The 17,425-nt window shown below is 34.3% G+C and overlaps 1 protein-coding gene across 1 annotated transcript; it reads right to left on the bottom strand.

Annotated features, from left to right (window-relative positions):
• Positions 1-8,306: 8,306 nt before the first annotated feature.
• On the bottom strand, positions 8,307-10,259 carry LOC140763359 (cytochrome P450 76A1). Its single transcript, XM_073101515.1, has 2 exons — positions 9,296-10,259; positions 8,307-9,093 (listed from the first exon to the last, which is right to left on the bottom strand). Exons 1-2 carry the CDS (start codon positions 10,190-10,192, stop codon positions 8,452-8,454), a joined length of 1,539 nt encoding a protein of 512 aa, XP_072957616.1. The 5' UTR covers positions 10,193-10,259; the 3' UTR covers positions 8,307-8,451.
• Between the last annotated feature and the right edge of the window lie 7,166 nt (positions 10,260-17,425).

The raw sequence follows: 17,425 nt of genomic DNA, 5'->3' as shown, positions 1-17,425 counted from the left end.
AATGACTAAAATATATATATATGTTTTTTAAAGTTTAGAGTGTTAAAATGTTATGAATGACTTTTGTCTCGTATGAAAAAAGATATATTTTTTATGTACTATGATATTGGATAAACTTTTAAATAATTTATATAAGTATAAAATAGTCTTTTAATCTAACTTTCATTTTAATTATGATTAGTCGGATTAAACTTTCAAAATGATATTTTAGAAGAGCACAATAATTTCTAATTATGATATTTTAAAAGTTTTTCATGGCAATTATAATAAAAAAAAATCCTAAAATTTAGCAATTTAGTATGAATATGGGGAGTCAAATGCTTAAGTTTGAACTAAACAAGGTAAATTAAATAAGGCCAAACTGCAAGGGATAAATTATAACTTGCCCTTAATTATATTATTTCAAGAGAATCGCTACTGCCATGTAGATATTAAAGCTTTTTTCATGTAGATAATAAAGTTAGGGAGAGTAAGAAGCATAAATGTATAATGCAATTTTTTTTCTTTACGCCCCCATTTGGTTTCACTACTCTAGCTATTCTTATTTCTTATTATTAAAATTATATCTCTAGTCTAGCGTAGTAGAGCGTTTATTTATAAACTAAAGTAAGAATATAGTAATTATTTTTGATGTAATATAAGAGTAGATAAAAGTAAAAAATAATAAATAAAAATTAACTCGTATACTCGTAGGTATGCAATACATACTTCGCTGAAAAATAAGATAGGGGGCGTAATCGAGCATAGCTTGATCGCTTGGATCGGAATTGAAATTAATTTTGAATCTAGATAATCCATCAAGTATGAATTAATTAAGCTAATTTTGAGATTGAGTTGAACGAGTCTAAATAAGCTAATCAATAGGCATTTTTCAAACCCAAATATCAGATCAACAAGCTGATTAACAAATAATCTTAAGTTTTAATTAATTTCAAGTACGATCAAGTTTGAGTTGATTCAACTGTAAAAACATAAAACTAATAGATCTTTGATTTAACCATTCAAATTACTCATATAATATATATTATTAATAGTTCGAGTTTTATTCAACTGATTTGATAGAGCTAGCTTATAATTAAGTTTGGCTCGAAATTATTTTTAAGTCTATTTTATGAGTCAGCTCATTTCAGAGGCAATCTTTAAGACTATGAGTTATTTTAATAGCCCAGTCACATCAAACGCCTGTAAGGGTATCTGCTTAAAAAATGATTAATCTAGATGAATCTTACTAACTCCCCTCGAAAAAAACAAAGAAAAAAAAGAAGAAGATAATAATACAACCAGAGTAATATGATTTCTCCTCGAAAAAATTTGATCCATCTAGTAACCGGTTCTGCATATAAATTTGGACCGAATTTTTGAGAGAATTTACGGCGAATCTATAAAATTTTAGTATGTTGTAGCCCTTAGAGCTTTCCGATGAATCTTCGAAGACTTTGGATGAAGGTAGGAGGGTGGTACAACCCTATTTAATCAAGATTGTATCTACTTGGACCTATTATACCTTGGTTGCCCTTAATAGTTGGATTAGTGTAGAAATTAACTTGCTTTGTAATGGATATTAAGGAATATAAAATTAAACAAAAAATAGAGGATAAGAAGATGGAGACTAGAAGCTAGTAGAGATTGATCCAACAAAAGATGGTGATGCAGTTGGCAATGAGGGAAGAGGAAGATGGTGGCCGGCAACCTAAAGATAAACAGAGATAAGGGGCGACAAACAAATAATCCTTCATTAATTCTTCATACTTAATTCATTGATTTCTTTAAATACGGGTACACTCCACGTATATATAGAGAGGCTAGTTTTAAATTAACTCATACTAGGGTTTACATTTGAGATAAATATAAAATAGAGGTAAACATGACTAATCTAAGTTGGTCTTCATTATCTATATAGCTTGGATTAGTGCTTCGTAAGGTAGTAGACAGATTATGAATCTGAGGAAACACTAAATATTAAAGTATTATATTAGGATGTCACCAATCTTTTCCAATTTGTTTCATATTATGGAATTGTTTGTTGAATGTCCTACAAATACTTTTTGAAAACTGCATAGAGTTGGATTTAGCTAATAAAATTCTAACATACTAAAATTCTAACTAAACTATAAATATAGATAAATTAAATAGACTTAATCCATTGAGCACAATGGCCCCTTGACTGACCTGATTCGCATCAACCAATCACGTTTCCAACCACCTTATCCTCAAGATGTGTCAATGGTGGTTTCCAAACTTTCCTTATTTGTCAAATCATTTTCTCCGATGTCTAAGATGAATCCAAGAGTGCAAGAGTTGTGGAGGAGGCTATGGCTCGGCCAAGTATAGCCCAATGTATTCCGATGCTTGGTGCTCAACCAATTAGCCCAACACTATGACTAGACTCACCTATAGTCCAGGTGGACTCGGGTTTGGCACAAGCCACCCATGCAGGTTGTCTCGTAGGGTCTTTGGCATGTCTAGTGTCAAAGGAGTCTACCAATCAGATCGGCAGAGAACATGGTAGGCAACCATGACCATAGGATCGAAAAATCGAGGCATTGGATCATCAAAATCTTTTAGATCTTCAATGATTGGTGGCTCGGGATGTGGCTTGTGATGGGCAGGCTTTGCTAGTGGTGGCCATTTTTTGGCCTATGGTTGGATGACAAGTGGCGGTGGTCGTCGGTGTGGATAGGTTGGAGGTGGTGATGGCATTCCACGAGCCATCGCTAGTGTCGGTTCAGCCGTTGATGTAGTGACTAGATCTAGTTCGGTAGGTTCACTTGGACTTGGTTGATGTTTCCACCGTGATGGATGTAGGTAGAGGCTCGGTGTAGTGATCTTTGCTCTCATAGCATTGGCTAGGATTGTCATCATCCTCTCTTATGATGTCATAGCTGCTTCTTGATCAGCCCACACTTTTCTAAATCAGCTAGTATTTTTTCTCGATCCGCCTACATCTCCTCAATCAAGCGGAGCAAGTCCATGGAGACTAACCTCGCCTTGACTGGTCCAGCCCACCCATGGATGGTCTGAGGTTCAACTACTTTGATACTAAATTGATACAATCTGCACTTGAAAATATTTGATCCGTCTCGTAATCGGTTTTGGACAAAAAATTTCATAGAATCTAGCTGTTGGATCGACATGAAATCTTGAAATATTATGGCCTTCAAATAGAGATTTCCAATGAATCTAATTTCACACTAATCAGATAGCTAGATTAGAAGATATCTTCAATAATATGGATGAAAGTCGAAGGGTAATACAACCTGATTAATCAAGATTGTATCTACTTGGATCTATTGCGCCTTGGTTGCCCTTAGCCCTTAATGGCTAGATTAGAGCAAAGATTAATTCTCTATTTAATGGATACTAGGGGATATAGATTGAAGGAGAAGTTGAAAATAAGAAAAGAGAGACTAGAGGCTAGTAGAGACTGATCCAACAAAAAATGGTAGTGCAGTTGGCTATGAGGGAGGAGGAAGATGGTGGCCCATGGCCTAGAGAGATAAAAAGAGATAAGGGGCACTAAACAAATAATCCTTTATTAATCCTTCTTACTTAACTCATTGATTTCTTTAATTAGGGTTGCACTCAACATATATTCTAAAGGGTAGTCTAAAATTGACTCATACTAGGATTGACTCATACAAGGATATGCCTTAAGAGCTTATATTAGAGATATACATAAAATAGAGATAAATATGACTTGGCTAAATTAGTCTTAATTATCTAGCTTGGATTAGTGCTTCTTAAGGATACTGATAGATTCTAAATATGAGGAAACGTTTAATAAGAAAGTTCGGATGTCACTTAATCTTCTCCAATTGGTTTCATATTATTTAAACGTTTGTTAAATATCCTGTGAATATTTTTTAAAAATTACGCAGAGTTGAATTTAACTAATAAAATTCTAATCTACTATAACTAAGCTATGAAATCAAATAAAATAAATAGAGTCGATCTATTAAATCTAATATCTTTTTAATATGATTCGATCTGATCCAATTTGCATCACACAATAAACTTCACCATCTTTTGCTACTTGTCAGTTGTTTAGTAAAATATTGAGTTTGAGCAATTTTTCTAGTACGTCATATTTAACGAGGGTTTTGCAATTCCATGTTCCTGCGACCACGTGCATGCTCACTTGAAAAGCTCTGCAAGTTCATCTTCTCGACCATATCCTGCTACTCAGGCATCCAGGGTTTCCATACTCTTTCCTTGGGTTGTTTACTTCCTAACTGAAGTCATTTATTAGGTTCTTAAAAAACAACATACAATGTATTTAATGCATATATATATATATATATATATAGAAACGGAAAAGATAAAGAGTTATGTACGACCCGCACTATTATAAAGAAAGCTACAAACTCCAAGAGAGATCTCACCGACTCTCATGGTCGTGACTCACGAGTGACAAGCCCTGCAAGAACTCGTGGAAAGCAAGCTACGTGGAACTATCCATGGAGCGCAAGAGTCTACAGTAGAAGTCGTCGTCATCGTTTAAGATTTCGACGCCTCGGATTCATGAAGAGTAATGGGGAAAGCTAAACTAATATTCAAGGGTGCCCTAGGGGTAAGCTGTTAATATTATAGGATTAAATTATATTGGATTGACTGGTCCAACTGTGCCCTCGGTTGACAGTGTTTTGACTCTCCCCTTACTTATATGTATCTTCCAACCCAAAGAAGATTGGCAAGGATATAAAAGGTTATATCATCAGAACTTGTGCAGTTATAGATTCAACTAGGCTAATAGTGGCCGTTAATTTGTTTGTTCGGGTGATTAAAGAAACTTTGTATTAATTAGGTAACAACTAGTGGTTTAATTAAGTGAATGAGAGAGAGATATTAACCTCCTGAGCTGTTCAGGTGGTTGGAATTTCCAAGTTTATCGGTCACCGGGTGGTACGATTAATGTAAGACTGAGTGATACATTGGATCGATCACAACGTTATTTATAGTTAGATCCGATCTGCTGTTTGCATACAAAATTATCTTTAATTTTTTTTAAGGGTTAGTCAACTTCAGAGGATCTCTTAGTTTGAATAAGTTTTCGCCTACCACGTTCTTATACCTTATTTTGTACACCACTAGAAGCCAAAATTGATCGACACGTCCTGAGTAGGAGTTGCTGTTATGAGTACCATCATACATATTTTTTTATTTTCTGCATGCTCATGTGTGACACGAGCAGTTTATTTTGAGTATGTTTAATTAATGTCAGATCAATCTGCATATCAATCACGACATTATTGGGGGAAGGAGATAGATTGAATACGACGTGCTATATCGATGTAATAAAATGCGGAAATTAAAAGTATAAATAGGTAAACTCAGACACAAACAAACTTATCATGGAGGAAACTTCAAACTAGTAAAAAAATTTACGGATTGAAACTTTGAGACTTGGATCATTCATCAATCTCTATAACTCATTTTGTAATGTATTGGACTCCGTGATACTATTTCCTGTGAGCAATTTTCTAACATCTAATTCTTTAGGTTAATCCTCTCGTCTCAATAACTCTTGGACGTAGTTCATTTAAATAATCTGGTGTAAATATGATATATATAGAGAGAGAGAAACATATTATCAATTACATATACCTTACACATATAATAGTAGAGATGCCTTCATCAATTTTTTAAGGGTTAGCTTTTTAAGATCCCTTAGTTTGAATTAATTTTTTTCCTCACACGTTCTTTGCGATGCACCTTATTTTGCACAACAGTAGAAGCCAAAATTGCTCGACATATTCCGATTAGGAGTTGGTGTTATGAATACCCTTAAATTTTGTTTCTGCATGTTCATGGGCGACACTACCGTTTTATTTTGAATATATATAATTAATATAACTATAGCAATATGTTGTAATGGTATATTAGTTATTCAATTATATGAGATATTGTTGCTATTTCACTGAACATGTTCTACTCTTACACCAAATAGGCATGATTGAACACCAAGCTATGACTATATATATATATATATATATATATATAGTTTCTGAACCTAAAGTTTTTCTAGAATAAAAATAGTATGATGTTTAGCTGTTATTCTGGAATAAAGAGTTTATATTTATGCCTCCCTTCGAAAACCTCTCCTTTCACCCTTTTTCAGCCTCGCTGGTTACACATCCATCTCTCCTTCTTCGGTTGTTGTCCTCTCCCTCATCTACCTTGCTTACTCTGTCGTCTATCTCCTCAATACTTGTTTTGTCCTCACTAATGTCCACCTCATCATTGTCCTCCTAGCCTAAGCCGACTTCATTCTCCCTCGATCCATTTCTTTTTCTTCGTCAATCTTTTTTCTCTCCAAGCTCAACCTAGACTTCTCATCTCCCTTGTGTTCAGGATATGCGCGCCCAAAAAATCTTTTTTTAAGGGATGTTACGGATGAACTTCCAATTCTTTATCACTTGCACAATTGAAAAAAATATATAGCTAAGCACTTGGCAAAGTAATCACTCAAATATTATTCGTGGCGATAGTGCAGGGATTGAGAAGGCGATAGTGCAGTGATTGAGAACCAGTGGCGACGACCAAGCTCCTTGGCTGCCAATCTACGATACCCTTAAGCGCTTGGCTGGTTTAGAGTTTGGATGTTTGTCATTTAGAGTTGAGTCTGTCTCCATCAATCAAATTAAAATTTTGTCTTCACAACAACCACCTTTGTGGAGATACTCAAAGTATTCCAGAGGCCATTAAACACTTTAGTTCTATAAAGAATATATAATATAGTAAGATAATTTTATTTGATTGCTATTTTAGAGAAATCATTTGTTATTCACTAAATTTTCCCTTGAGCTGATCGTTTTGATATCTTTGAAACTATTAAGCAGGAAAAATATTTGAGCTTAGGCATTAGTTTTGTTCTGTGATTTCAAAAACTTAAAACGTCCATCTAGCCATGCCAGGAGCCAATCAATTGTCCGCCAACAACTCCTATCATTGAATTTAAATGTGGCATACACAAGATCCCAGATCTCAATGTACAGTTATTGTACATTTTTATTATGCACATTTTTCAAATATAATTCTATTTATATTTTATTATTTAGTCTTGAATAGTAATAATTTTCTTAAATATATATATATATATATATATATATATATATATATATATATATATATATATATATATATATCGCTAAACTATGAATAAATATATTAACTGTAATAAAAAAAATTTACTTAAAAAATAGACATAATTTTATTATATCTCTTTATATATACTCCATCACGTGATTTCTCTTAATACAATTTTATGGAGCCTTCTTCCCTGAATCTCCAATTGCAGTGTAGCAGACATTATCCCAGACCATAGTTATTGTACGTGGTCAGATCTCCCAGTCTACACGTGATGTTTAACTACTAAGTTCGGTGGCACAACTTTGGCCACTATACTCACCAACTTAGAATATATATATATATATATATATATATATATATATATATTTTGAGGCATTTATGAGAGTATTAGTCTCGCTTTAACGCATAGGTTTAATAGAGCTAAAGCTATCGGTGTTCAAACATTTACCAAAACTCTAATATAAAGTTTAATTACCTTGCAAATTAAGCAAAACATGTTAACAGCGTATTAGGATTGCTAGACTTGTATAACAATAATTGTCATAGATGTAGGGATGGCAATAAGGTCAGAAAACTTCGATCTGAGGACTTCGATCTTCAGGTTCGGGAAAGAAAAGAAGAAGCACAAGATCTACTCTTTAATCGGGACAAAAAGATGATAAAATACAGAAAAAGATTAACTACAGATATGGCGCACCACATAGAGATTGATTGATTGCACAGTTGATTAAAGTGACCAATAGCGATTGAGATATAGATCGCGAACACTCACTAAAGGAGGGCGATAGAGATAGAGGACAGCTTGACGATTAGTTAAATTCGGACTGAGTCATGATAATACAAATATGAACACGGCATGTTTTATTAAACGTGTCAAAATTCTAAAGATTAATACGATCCACTTATTAAATAGATCACATGATCATAAATAGATTATCGGGCAAAAAATAGTTAAATTTATTCAAGTTTATTTTTTAGGTTATAAAATTAGATTCCCCACCAAAGCTTTCCAATTAAATAGGATGAAATTATTTTTGGGACTATCACCTTACCCGAAAAAAAAAATTATTCAACCTAGTGATAAATTTTCAAATTAAAAATGTCTAGATATTATTAGTTTTTGATCGAAATTCAAGAGTATAGAGAACCGTAATAATATTTTCTTTTAGAGAGAGAGAAAAAAGAAACAAGATCTACAAGATTTATGAGAGTTATTAGGTAAGCTGAGTCTGAGCTCTTTATTCATATTTAGTAAGTACACAAAAGATGCGAAGTAACACCAACCGTGCATACTAGATGGAAACTTCTACGTAATATCAAGACACATGCCTAATAATAATACATCCAAATTCCTGAGAACATTTATTTACCAGACATAAGATCTCCATGAGGCACTGCCACAACACTCAACGAAACATCCTTCCTGAGTGAAATCCCCATACTTTCCCTCATGTCCATCCGAGTCGGATCCTGTCCATTAGGCAACTCCCAGTCAAAGAAGTACAAGAGCGAGCCTATCACCAGAGGAAGCAAGCGAGACACGAGCGGGATCGCGGGGCATTTTCGTCTCCCGGACCCAAATGGCAAGAACTCGAAGTGGTGGCCCTTGTACTCCACCTGGTTATTCCCTTCCATTTCCACGAACCTCTCGGGTTTGAACTCGTCCGGGTTTACCCACGAGTTGGGGTCTCTTCCGATCCCCCACACGTTGACGAAGATTTGGGTATCTTGTGGCACGTGGTAGCCGAGCAGCGTGCATGGCTTGAGTGCCTTGTGTGGGACTAAGAATGGGAGGGGTGGGTGAAGTCTTAAGGTCTCGTTGATGACTCCTTTTAAATATGGTAGATTGAGGACGTCTCTCTCCTCGAGATGCTCCTTGTTCGTTGCTATGCTTCCCCTTAGCTCGGCTTGCGCTTTCCTCATCACTTCCGGGTGGTTGATGAGCTCCGCCATTGCCCACTCCATTGTGCCGGCCGTCGTGTCGATTCCCGCGATAAATATCTCCTGTTGATGATGATGATGATGATGATGATGAGTAGTACATTTCATTAGTAAAACGAGTAATTATTTCACAAACATATATATATATATATATATAGACGTCTAGATATTTATTTGCTTGTATTGGACTAGAAGAAAATTAAACGTAACTTACTATATATAGTGCTTCGATAATAAACCAATAATGTACTGGAATTAAACCTACCAGAATGACTTTGACAATTGTCTCGGAAGACAACTTTTTAGGCTCCTCCACGCCATCACCTTCGAAATCCAACAACACGTCCAAGAGATCCTTCTTCTTATCCTCTCCACTCCCTTCTCTCTCCCTCCTCGCCACCCTCTCCTTTAAAAACCCGGACACGACGTTCAACGCGCTCTGGATGTGATGATCCATCCCCTTCCTTACCCCTTGCGGGTCGAATCTCCTCAAAGCGGGGATGAAATCCGACACGTTAGGTTTCCCGACAAGCTCCATTATCCGACCCGCGTGGTGGAAGAGCAACGTCCCCTCCTTGGAATCTAACAAATCCCTCGACATCACGAGGTTGCCCGTGTGGTTGAACGACGTGAGGAACAGCAGCCGCCCGAGGTCCACGTGCGGCGCGTCCGCCACGCGGCGCACGAGCCCTTCGACGCACCGGCAACGCACGTTAGCCATGGCGTCGAGGCGCGCGGTGGCGAAGAAGCCGGTGGTGCAGAGGCGCCTCAGCATGCGCCACTCGACGCCGAGCTGGGCCGTGATGATGGAGCCCTCGTTGGTAGACTCGAACCGCATAGCCTCGTAGACCATGCGACCGGCGAGGGCGGCGTCGTGGTCCCTGAACATCTCCCGCGCGGCCGCGCTGGAGGAGACGACGACGGTCCGCATGTTGCCGAGGCTGACCAACATGACGGGGCCGTAGGACCGTGCCATTTGGGCTAGCGTCCAGTGGGGGCGGTAGCCGAGTTGTAGGAGGTTGCCTAGGATGGGTAATGGTTTAGGTCCGGGAGGGAGGCGGAAGTGAGTGGATTGGTTTGTGAGGTGGAGAAGACGCCTGTGGAGTAGTGAGAAGGTGCAGAGCATTAGTGCAACTAGCAAAGCTACTAGTATAAACTCCATTCTCTTTTAGCTCTCCCTCACTCTCAACACTTAAGCGTGAGTGAGATGTTACTAGCTACTTCTTGGTTCTACGAGAAAGATACATGGATTTAAAGGGGGCGATACAACAGCTGTCTCTGCTAATTGAATGTGCACATGGTTTTTTTTATTTCCCTTTCATCAAAATCATAAATAATTTATTCACACACTTGCAAGACTTGCCTCGCTCATGTTAGGTTTTATATAGATATATATACGCGTGCTAAAATTGAGCCAAGCCTAAGCCTTAATTTTAGGCTCCATTTGCATTTCGAGCTAATCCTAAGATGTAGCCGGCAAGTTCAGGCTCGGCTTATAGGCTCAATATATTTATCAATTTAAGGTTCCAAATCCTAAGTTTCTAATGTAACATTCAATGTACAAATCAAACTCTTAGCCCGCTGTGTTCTCCTCCTCCTCCTCCTCCTTCATCGTCAAGACTCATTTTTGGTCATTCAAGATCAATGGAGCATTGCTCCACCATGACGGTTCAAAGAAGCTCGCCAACTTGGGTAGGTCGCGTTGATGATTTTTCTAGTTATACTTTAGTGTTTTGTTGTAAAAACAATGATAGGTGCTGAAATAAAGATTATTATTATTTTTTTTTATAAAGAAAATAGAAGTTAATATGATATTTATTATGATAGTTGGAATAGAGGATGAAAATGGGAGGAAGTCATTGCTATGCTAGTGGTAACGACTTGTCCCCATCTTTCTTTCGCCAAACCTTCCTTTAAGGCTAACATTTTATTTATATTGAGCATCCCATCGAACAGATCGAAAGATCCTCATCAACCGCTCCAGTTTTGCTAACCCTTAACAAATAGGAGTTACAGTTGGCAAAGATGCGAGCAAAGCCCGCATGACTTCAACTATATCAAATTAATTTTGATTGTCTTTTTCTTAGTTTAATATGAATAGATAATAAGCTCACATTGACTTAGCTCAAAAATATAATATATAGGTGAAAATTTTATAACTAATCCTTTCTTTTTTGCTATAATTTTTATTTAATATCATGATGTTACTTTGATTAACAAACATTAACTCTCTGTAATATGGTTTATAGAGCTCTACTTTTCAAACTACTAGAATACCTAAACTGCCCCCTCTCATCCTCTATTCCCATCTAGTTGGCACTATCATGATATCAACCTTTAGAACCCATGTGGGGGATTAGCAAGACTCATCGGTCAGCTCAACCTAGCCGTTTTTTGCCCGCACTGAGCTTTCCCTCATCCCCAGCAAATTTATCAACCCCATCCATCCCTCTTAGATCCAACTAGTTTTGCAGCGCCATTCCCTCATCTTCCTCTTCCCTCTCTTTCCTCTCCAATCTAATCCTTTGCCATAACTAGCTCATCCTCTCTCATAGGAAAAACAATGAGAGGTCTTGTTATAAAATCCTTAAAGACAATATGAATAATAAAGTTGAAAAGGTATAGGGTGTGACTACCAAATTTCATTATAAATAAAACCTTGTATTATACTTATGACGGTAGTAAAAATATATTGTTATAATAAAATATAAAAAATTATTAAAATGCCTAAATTATTCTTCTCTCCGTCCGGGTTATTTGTCAAATATAATATGGGCTGTTTGATGGTTTGAGTGACGCTCCAATAAATGATGACAAAAAACTAACCATTTCATTTTAGTCTAGAGGAATTTCTTTAGTAAAAATATTATATAGGAGAATAAAATAATTATAAGCATAAATACACAGGATAAAATATATATATTTAACTCTTTATAATATGAAGTCGGCATATAAGCGTGACATTGAAATTTTGGCAAATATCTAAGACAATGATAGTTATTCAAGTCCAGCAATCCTAATACACTGTAACACTTTTGTTTTGCAGGGGAATTATTTTGGTGTTTTGATAGAAGTTTTAACGCCGATTTAGCTCCTAAGCTCCTGTATTACCCACACATTGAGAAGATAGTGTAACCCTAAACCAATGGTTAAAGCTGGACTAGTACTTTAAAACTAAAATCCTAATATATAGTCTCATTAATGTCTCACATTTGTTGTGGAAGTTCTTGAGAACATAAATGTGTACCTAACATATATATTGGCATGTGTTGCTACTCTTATTTTGGGGCCAACGGGTCCAATTGCAACTTATAGAGTTGGTTGGGGGAAATTGGCCAGTATTTATTAACAGGGAAGAGGGACCAAATAAATATAACATTAGTAAAATGTGAATTTAGTTTATACTATATGGGCCCTATTTTTCGAAATTTAAATAGATTTTTTTATGGAAACTAATAATATGTGAAATAAATGTTACATCAAAGTGGGGAGCCGCAATAGTGATATTAATAAAATATAGTATTATTTATTTATAGTGTTGCATTATTAGTATAAAACTAAGAGGAGTGGCCTTCAACCACTGCAGGATTTATTTATTTTTTAATAATGCAGTTCTATTTATCTCATGTTATAAGAACTTTATGTGAAAGAGGTAAGACATGATATAAAAAAAAAAAAAAGATTAATAAGCATAATAGATAGTTGGTTGTAAGTACGAAATCTGTTGGGTTACAGTTAGTCTAATTGCAGTTGCACTTAAAATCATTTATAGAGTTTTTTTTCTTCTTTTAAATCACTTATAGAGTTAATTGGGGGCAATTGGCCCGAATTTATTATTAGGGGAGAGGGGCCCAGATGAATATGTGGATATAATCTTTCGTAATATTTAAATAAAAATATGCATTTTATTTATGCTATGTGTGGGGGATACTTTGGAAATCGAATAGATTCTCTATGGAATACTGGAGTCCTAGTTGTTAGGAGATAAAAATAGAACTCAGCATATCATCCACCGTTATCTATTTTCAGATTCCCCTTATTGTTTTTATCGCACGTTTACCTCTTTAGCTATTTAAAATTTCTGAATACTTATTTCATTGAGTGTCTATTAAAAATTTTATTGGAAAAAAATACTATGTGAACGTCAGTCACACGATTAATTTAAAGTCCATTAGAGATCATTTTAATATTTTAGTTAATATCGTTATAGGTGAGAAGTATTAGGAGTTAAGATCCGTTTATCTTTGTTATTTCGAGAATGAGATCTTTATTCTAAGAATAACTATTCTTATATTCGCTTCTATTCTAAAATAGAAGTGTAATAATTACTTTTAATGTAATATAAAACGAAGAAAAAGATGTGAAAAAGGTGTTTGCATGTTTTTAATAAAATTACTATGAATGCTATTTGATTTTATATAACGATCCTCTCAAGCTCTAACCTGTGAATCGAACAATAGCTTTGGTAGTAATGGTTGGCGTTGTACTGCTAGAGTATCTTTTCTACCAACCGGTGATCTCCAAAATCTAATCTATAGCGACCGATGTGATTGATATCAAAAGTAATTTAGTAATTGAACCAGATGTAATAATAGTATTTATATTCTAGAACGAGATTATTATAATGTTCAGTATTTTTCTAAAATAAAAAATTATATTTTAAAATAAGAATAAATTATTACTAAAGTAAACGGGGTTAAGGTGTAACAAATAACTAAGATGACTTTTATAAAAAATAATTCAAAAGTCTAGACTTTATTAATTTAATAATTATTTATCCTTTCTTTTATAGTTTTTAATTATTTACTATAATCGTTATGTGCATAGGTATAAAAAAAATAACCGCATTTTTTTTGTGAGACATTATCCTAAAAATTGAATTAAAATTAAAAGAAAAAACATAGTAAATTGGTAAAAGGAAACTCCAAGATGTAGTCCAGTTATTGGAGAAAGTCGTTTGGATTGGATGACCGTGCCAACCCTCCCTAAATATAGAGGTATTTTTAAGCTCCACCGAGTTTTTAGTTGTCTAGTCTAGGCTTCAAGCCATATGCGTCGCCGAATAATTACTTCGAACCAAATGCCGTTGAGACCTGCTCCAAGCCGCTGCGTTGTTAAGCTGTTCTTCCAAGCTAACCGCACTACCGAGCCATCAACCGAATCGAGCCAAGTCACCAGACCACCAACCACTAAATAATTTTTTTATAATATTATTTAGGGTTAGAGTTAAACTCACAAGATACTATCAACACTAGTAGAGTTGGTTGGTTGTTCATTCTTGATTTGTAATTCAATATACAAATTAATTGGTTCTGTCAGGTTAGGATTCGCTAAGTACGATGATGCATGTGGGCTGCTTCCTAGTCGATAGCAGTTCAGTATTTTTTTGTCAGACTTTCTTCTTTTCCCCCTCTTCTTCAGGATTATTATTATTAAGCCCTCAGCTAAATGGAAGACGCCGTGACTTCGGTCCTTCTTCCTTCTTTCTGGATGTTTGAGGAAATAATGCAAATGAGGTTTTGCTGCTCGAATCCTCACACGTGTCCCCCTAGAGAAAAAGGGTTAGTGGTCATGGTCTGCATAATGAACACCTACCGTCCACGTGTTCAAATATTAAATGTAGCACGCTGTGACACCAACGCACGCACGTGATAAGGTTAGTCTTTAAAAATATGATTCATTAAAATTATATATTATCCTACATATTAACTCATTACCCTTCCCATCAACCAACTTCATATCAAATTAAAAAACATTCATAATACTTTCACAAAAAATAAAACATATTTTCTTCATTTTATATTACATCAAAGGTAATTATTACATTTTTATTTTAGAATATAAATGAACATAAAAATAATCATTCCTAAAATAAATATCTTATTTTAAAAATAATAAAAAAATATCTATTCTAAAATTAATCCTAATTATTTCTAAAATAAATATAACCATAATAAAGTATTGGAGGCTCTTTTTCTTTATATATATCACCGAGCAATAATAGCATTTATATAAATAACGAGAAACCATTGAATTTATAATTAAACATAAATTAAAATAAATCTAAATATATATAGTATTTTTTAACACAAATTACAGTAATAAAATGAGATGCATATACATATATATATATATATATATAAGGGTGTTATAATTCAACCTCATATAATATCTAAATCCTAGCTCATATCTTTTTTACTATGCAATATTTTTATGATATCTTAATTTTTTGTCATGTTCTTTATAAGATTTGACCCTCTGGTGTAATTAAGATAATGGGGTGGGTGGTTAGGTAGGGAATCAATAGAGATGATAAGATATAGAGGTTGTTCTCGGCCTGCAATGTGTTGAGGCCGTTTGAATGCTTTAACTCGAAATTAGAAGTCGTCCAAAAATAAAATCTCATTGTAAAAGTTCGGCGGACCATCGTTTACATATGTAAGTGGTAGAAATTAAATGCTAATCTTATTGTAGTTTATATATGTAAATCACTAAAGTTATTAGTGTTTTATTTTTAAAAATTTTATACAATATTAATAGATGAGATGCTCAGTAATTTTAGATCCTAAGAAGATGCTGAATTTATTAGTATTCTTTTAAAATAAAATGTTAACAAATTTATCATTTTATTGATGATTATAATAAAATAGATTATTCTTAGGGTTAAAGTTTGAGTTGCATCCAATTTGATATATAACATCATTCCTCACTTATTTTTCTTCTGTAGAGTGGTCATTATCTTATTGGATCTTTTGAGAGTAAATCCAGGCATTAATCTCAACTTTTCGAATGAGTGGCTCAATGATTTCTTGGCTTCTTGAGGTGATAATATAAGACTAAATCTTGGTCGAGAGCTCTTATTACGGTTACCCTCTAAAAATATCGTAATAATATGGTTTTCAAAAATAAGCCAAAATATATTAGAAAGGTTTGGAGTTACTCCTTATCTCTAACTAATGATTATTTTCAAAATCTTTTTGTTGGTTCCATAAATGCCCCATGTTAGGTATTCTTATCCCATGAGAGTTTTTGCCCTCGGACCGGATTAAATTCAATTCGGATGGATCCTTTATAGATCGATCAAAACTTGAAGGGTGGGGGAGGAGATTTATTAATTACACATGCTAACTGCCCCCTATTCTTGTAGGGGTTAAATTTGACAAGTACGAGTCGATTTTGATAGCTAGGACTGCTACTGTAAAAGAGACACTCTTATTTTTGAAGGATACAAATTTCACCATATTTGAACCATATTTACTTGGAGTCTAATTCTTTAGTTGTAATCAATATTATCAAGGGTATTTCTCTAAGCCTCTAGATGATGGAATCCATCAGTGATGATGTCTTAAATTTAACTATCAATTATATCATAATTTTTGACGAGGCTAATTTCGCTGCTAAGTGGCTCGCCAATATGGGTATATATTTAGGGTATGAGTGTAGATGGGATGGGAGTTTTTCTCCTGATCTATGTCTATTTTAGTCTCTGATTTTAACATAATTTTTTTTTAATAGTTGCTAATCTATAAAATTATCTTTTTCTTTAAAATAAAAAATAAAACACTTAAATGACAAGTTTGGTCAAAAACTCAGTGATAGATATAAAGGTACAATTTGATTTACTAACCACACGTTTTTGTATTAGTTATTGAGTACAGATGATCAAGCTTGAAGTACTTACCACACATAATACATCATTTAGTAGGCTGTAAAATGCTGGGAATCTCAAAACACATAAGGGTTGCTTTTCTATTTTCAGTTGCATTTAATTTTTTTTATTTATAATTATAAACTTTAATATGTATTGTAAATATAAATTATTTGTATTTTTATATAATAAAATCTACGTCAACTATCTCAAAATATACACTCAGTTTTCCATATTAATTTAAATAATTAAATACAATTAAATTATAAAAGCCTACACTCGAGAAGTCAGAATATCCAATCACACTACTTTCTCATCCGATCTTACTCCTAAAAAACAGTAGTAATAAAAAATTAAACACCTAATTTCTTATTAAAAATTAGAAGCTCCATTATCATAAGTGCTAATATATATTCCTACGTTTGAATTGATGTGCTTCTTATGGAAAACCAAAAGACAAGAATATAAGAGTTTCAATTCGAAAAGTGTTTACTCTAGACCCATTTCAAGGCTGCCAAATTTGTACGATAATATTTTTAATAGTTTATGAGGTTGTAAGCTAAATTTATACTAAGTATCACGAGAGTTAGTCTTCTTTGATATAGAGTGACCCCTAATGTCTTTACAAAGTTGTTTTAGTTCAGGTTTCGTTTCTCGTTAGGAGAAGGTGTAGAGAAAATATTTTTAATTTTTCTGTTTCTTAATAACAGATTCTTGGTATATTATCTGTGAAATTATCAACTAAGT

The sequence above is a fragment of the Typha angustifolia genome, chromosome 7 (assembly GCF_048772165.1).
Source record: "Typha angustifolia cultivar Huaian chromosome 7, ASM4877216v1, whole genome shotgun sequence".
Classification (NCBI taxonomy): Eukaryota; Viridiplantae; Streptophyta; class Magnoliopsida; order Poales; family Typhaceae; genus Typha; species Typha angustifolia.
The sequence above is the reverse complement of the archived record's forward strand: the minus strand, read 5'-3'. Positions and strand labels throughout refer to the sequence as shown.

Bases quoted from the DNA above. Each gene is read 5' to 3' on its own strand.
- LOC140763359 (XM_073101515.1), bottom strand. From the start codon at position 10,192: ATGGAGTTTATACTAGTAGCTTTGCTAGTTGCACTAATGCTCTGCACC. The intron at 9,094-9,295 runs GTAGGTTTAATT...CATCATCAACAG, and splicing joins CAATTGTCAAAGTCATTCTG to GAGATATTTATCGCGGGAAT.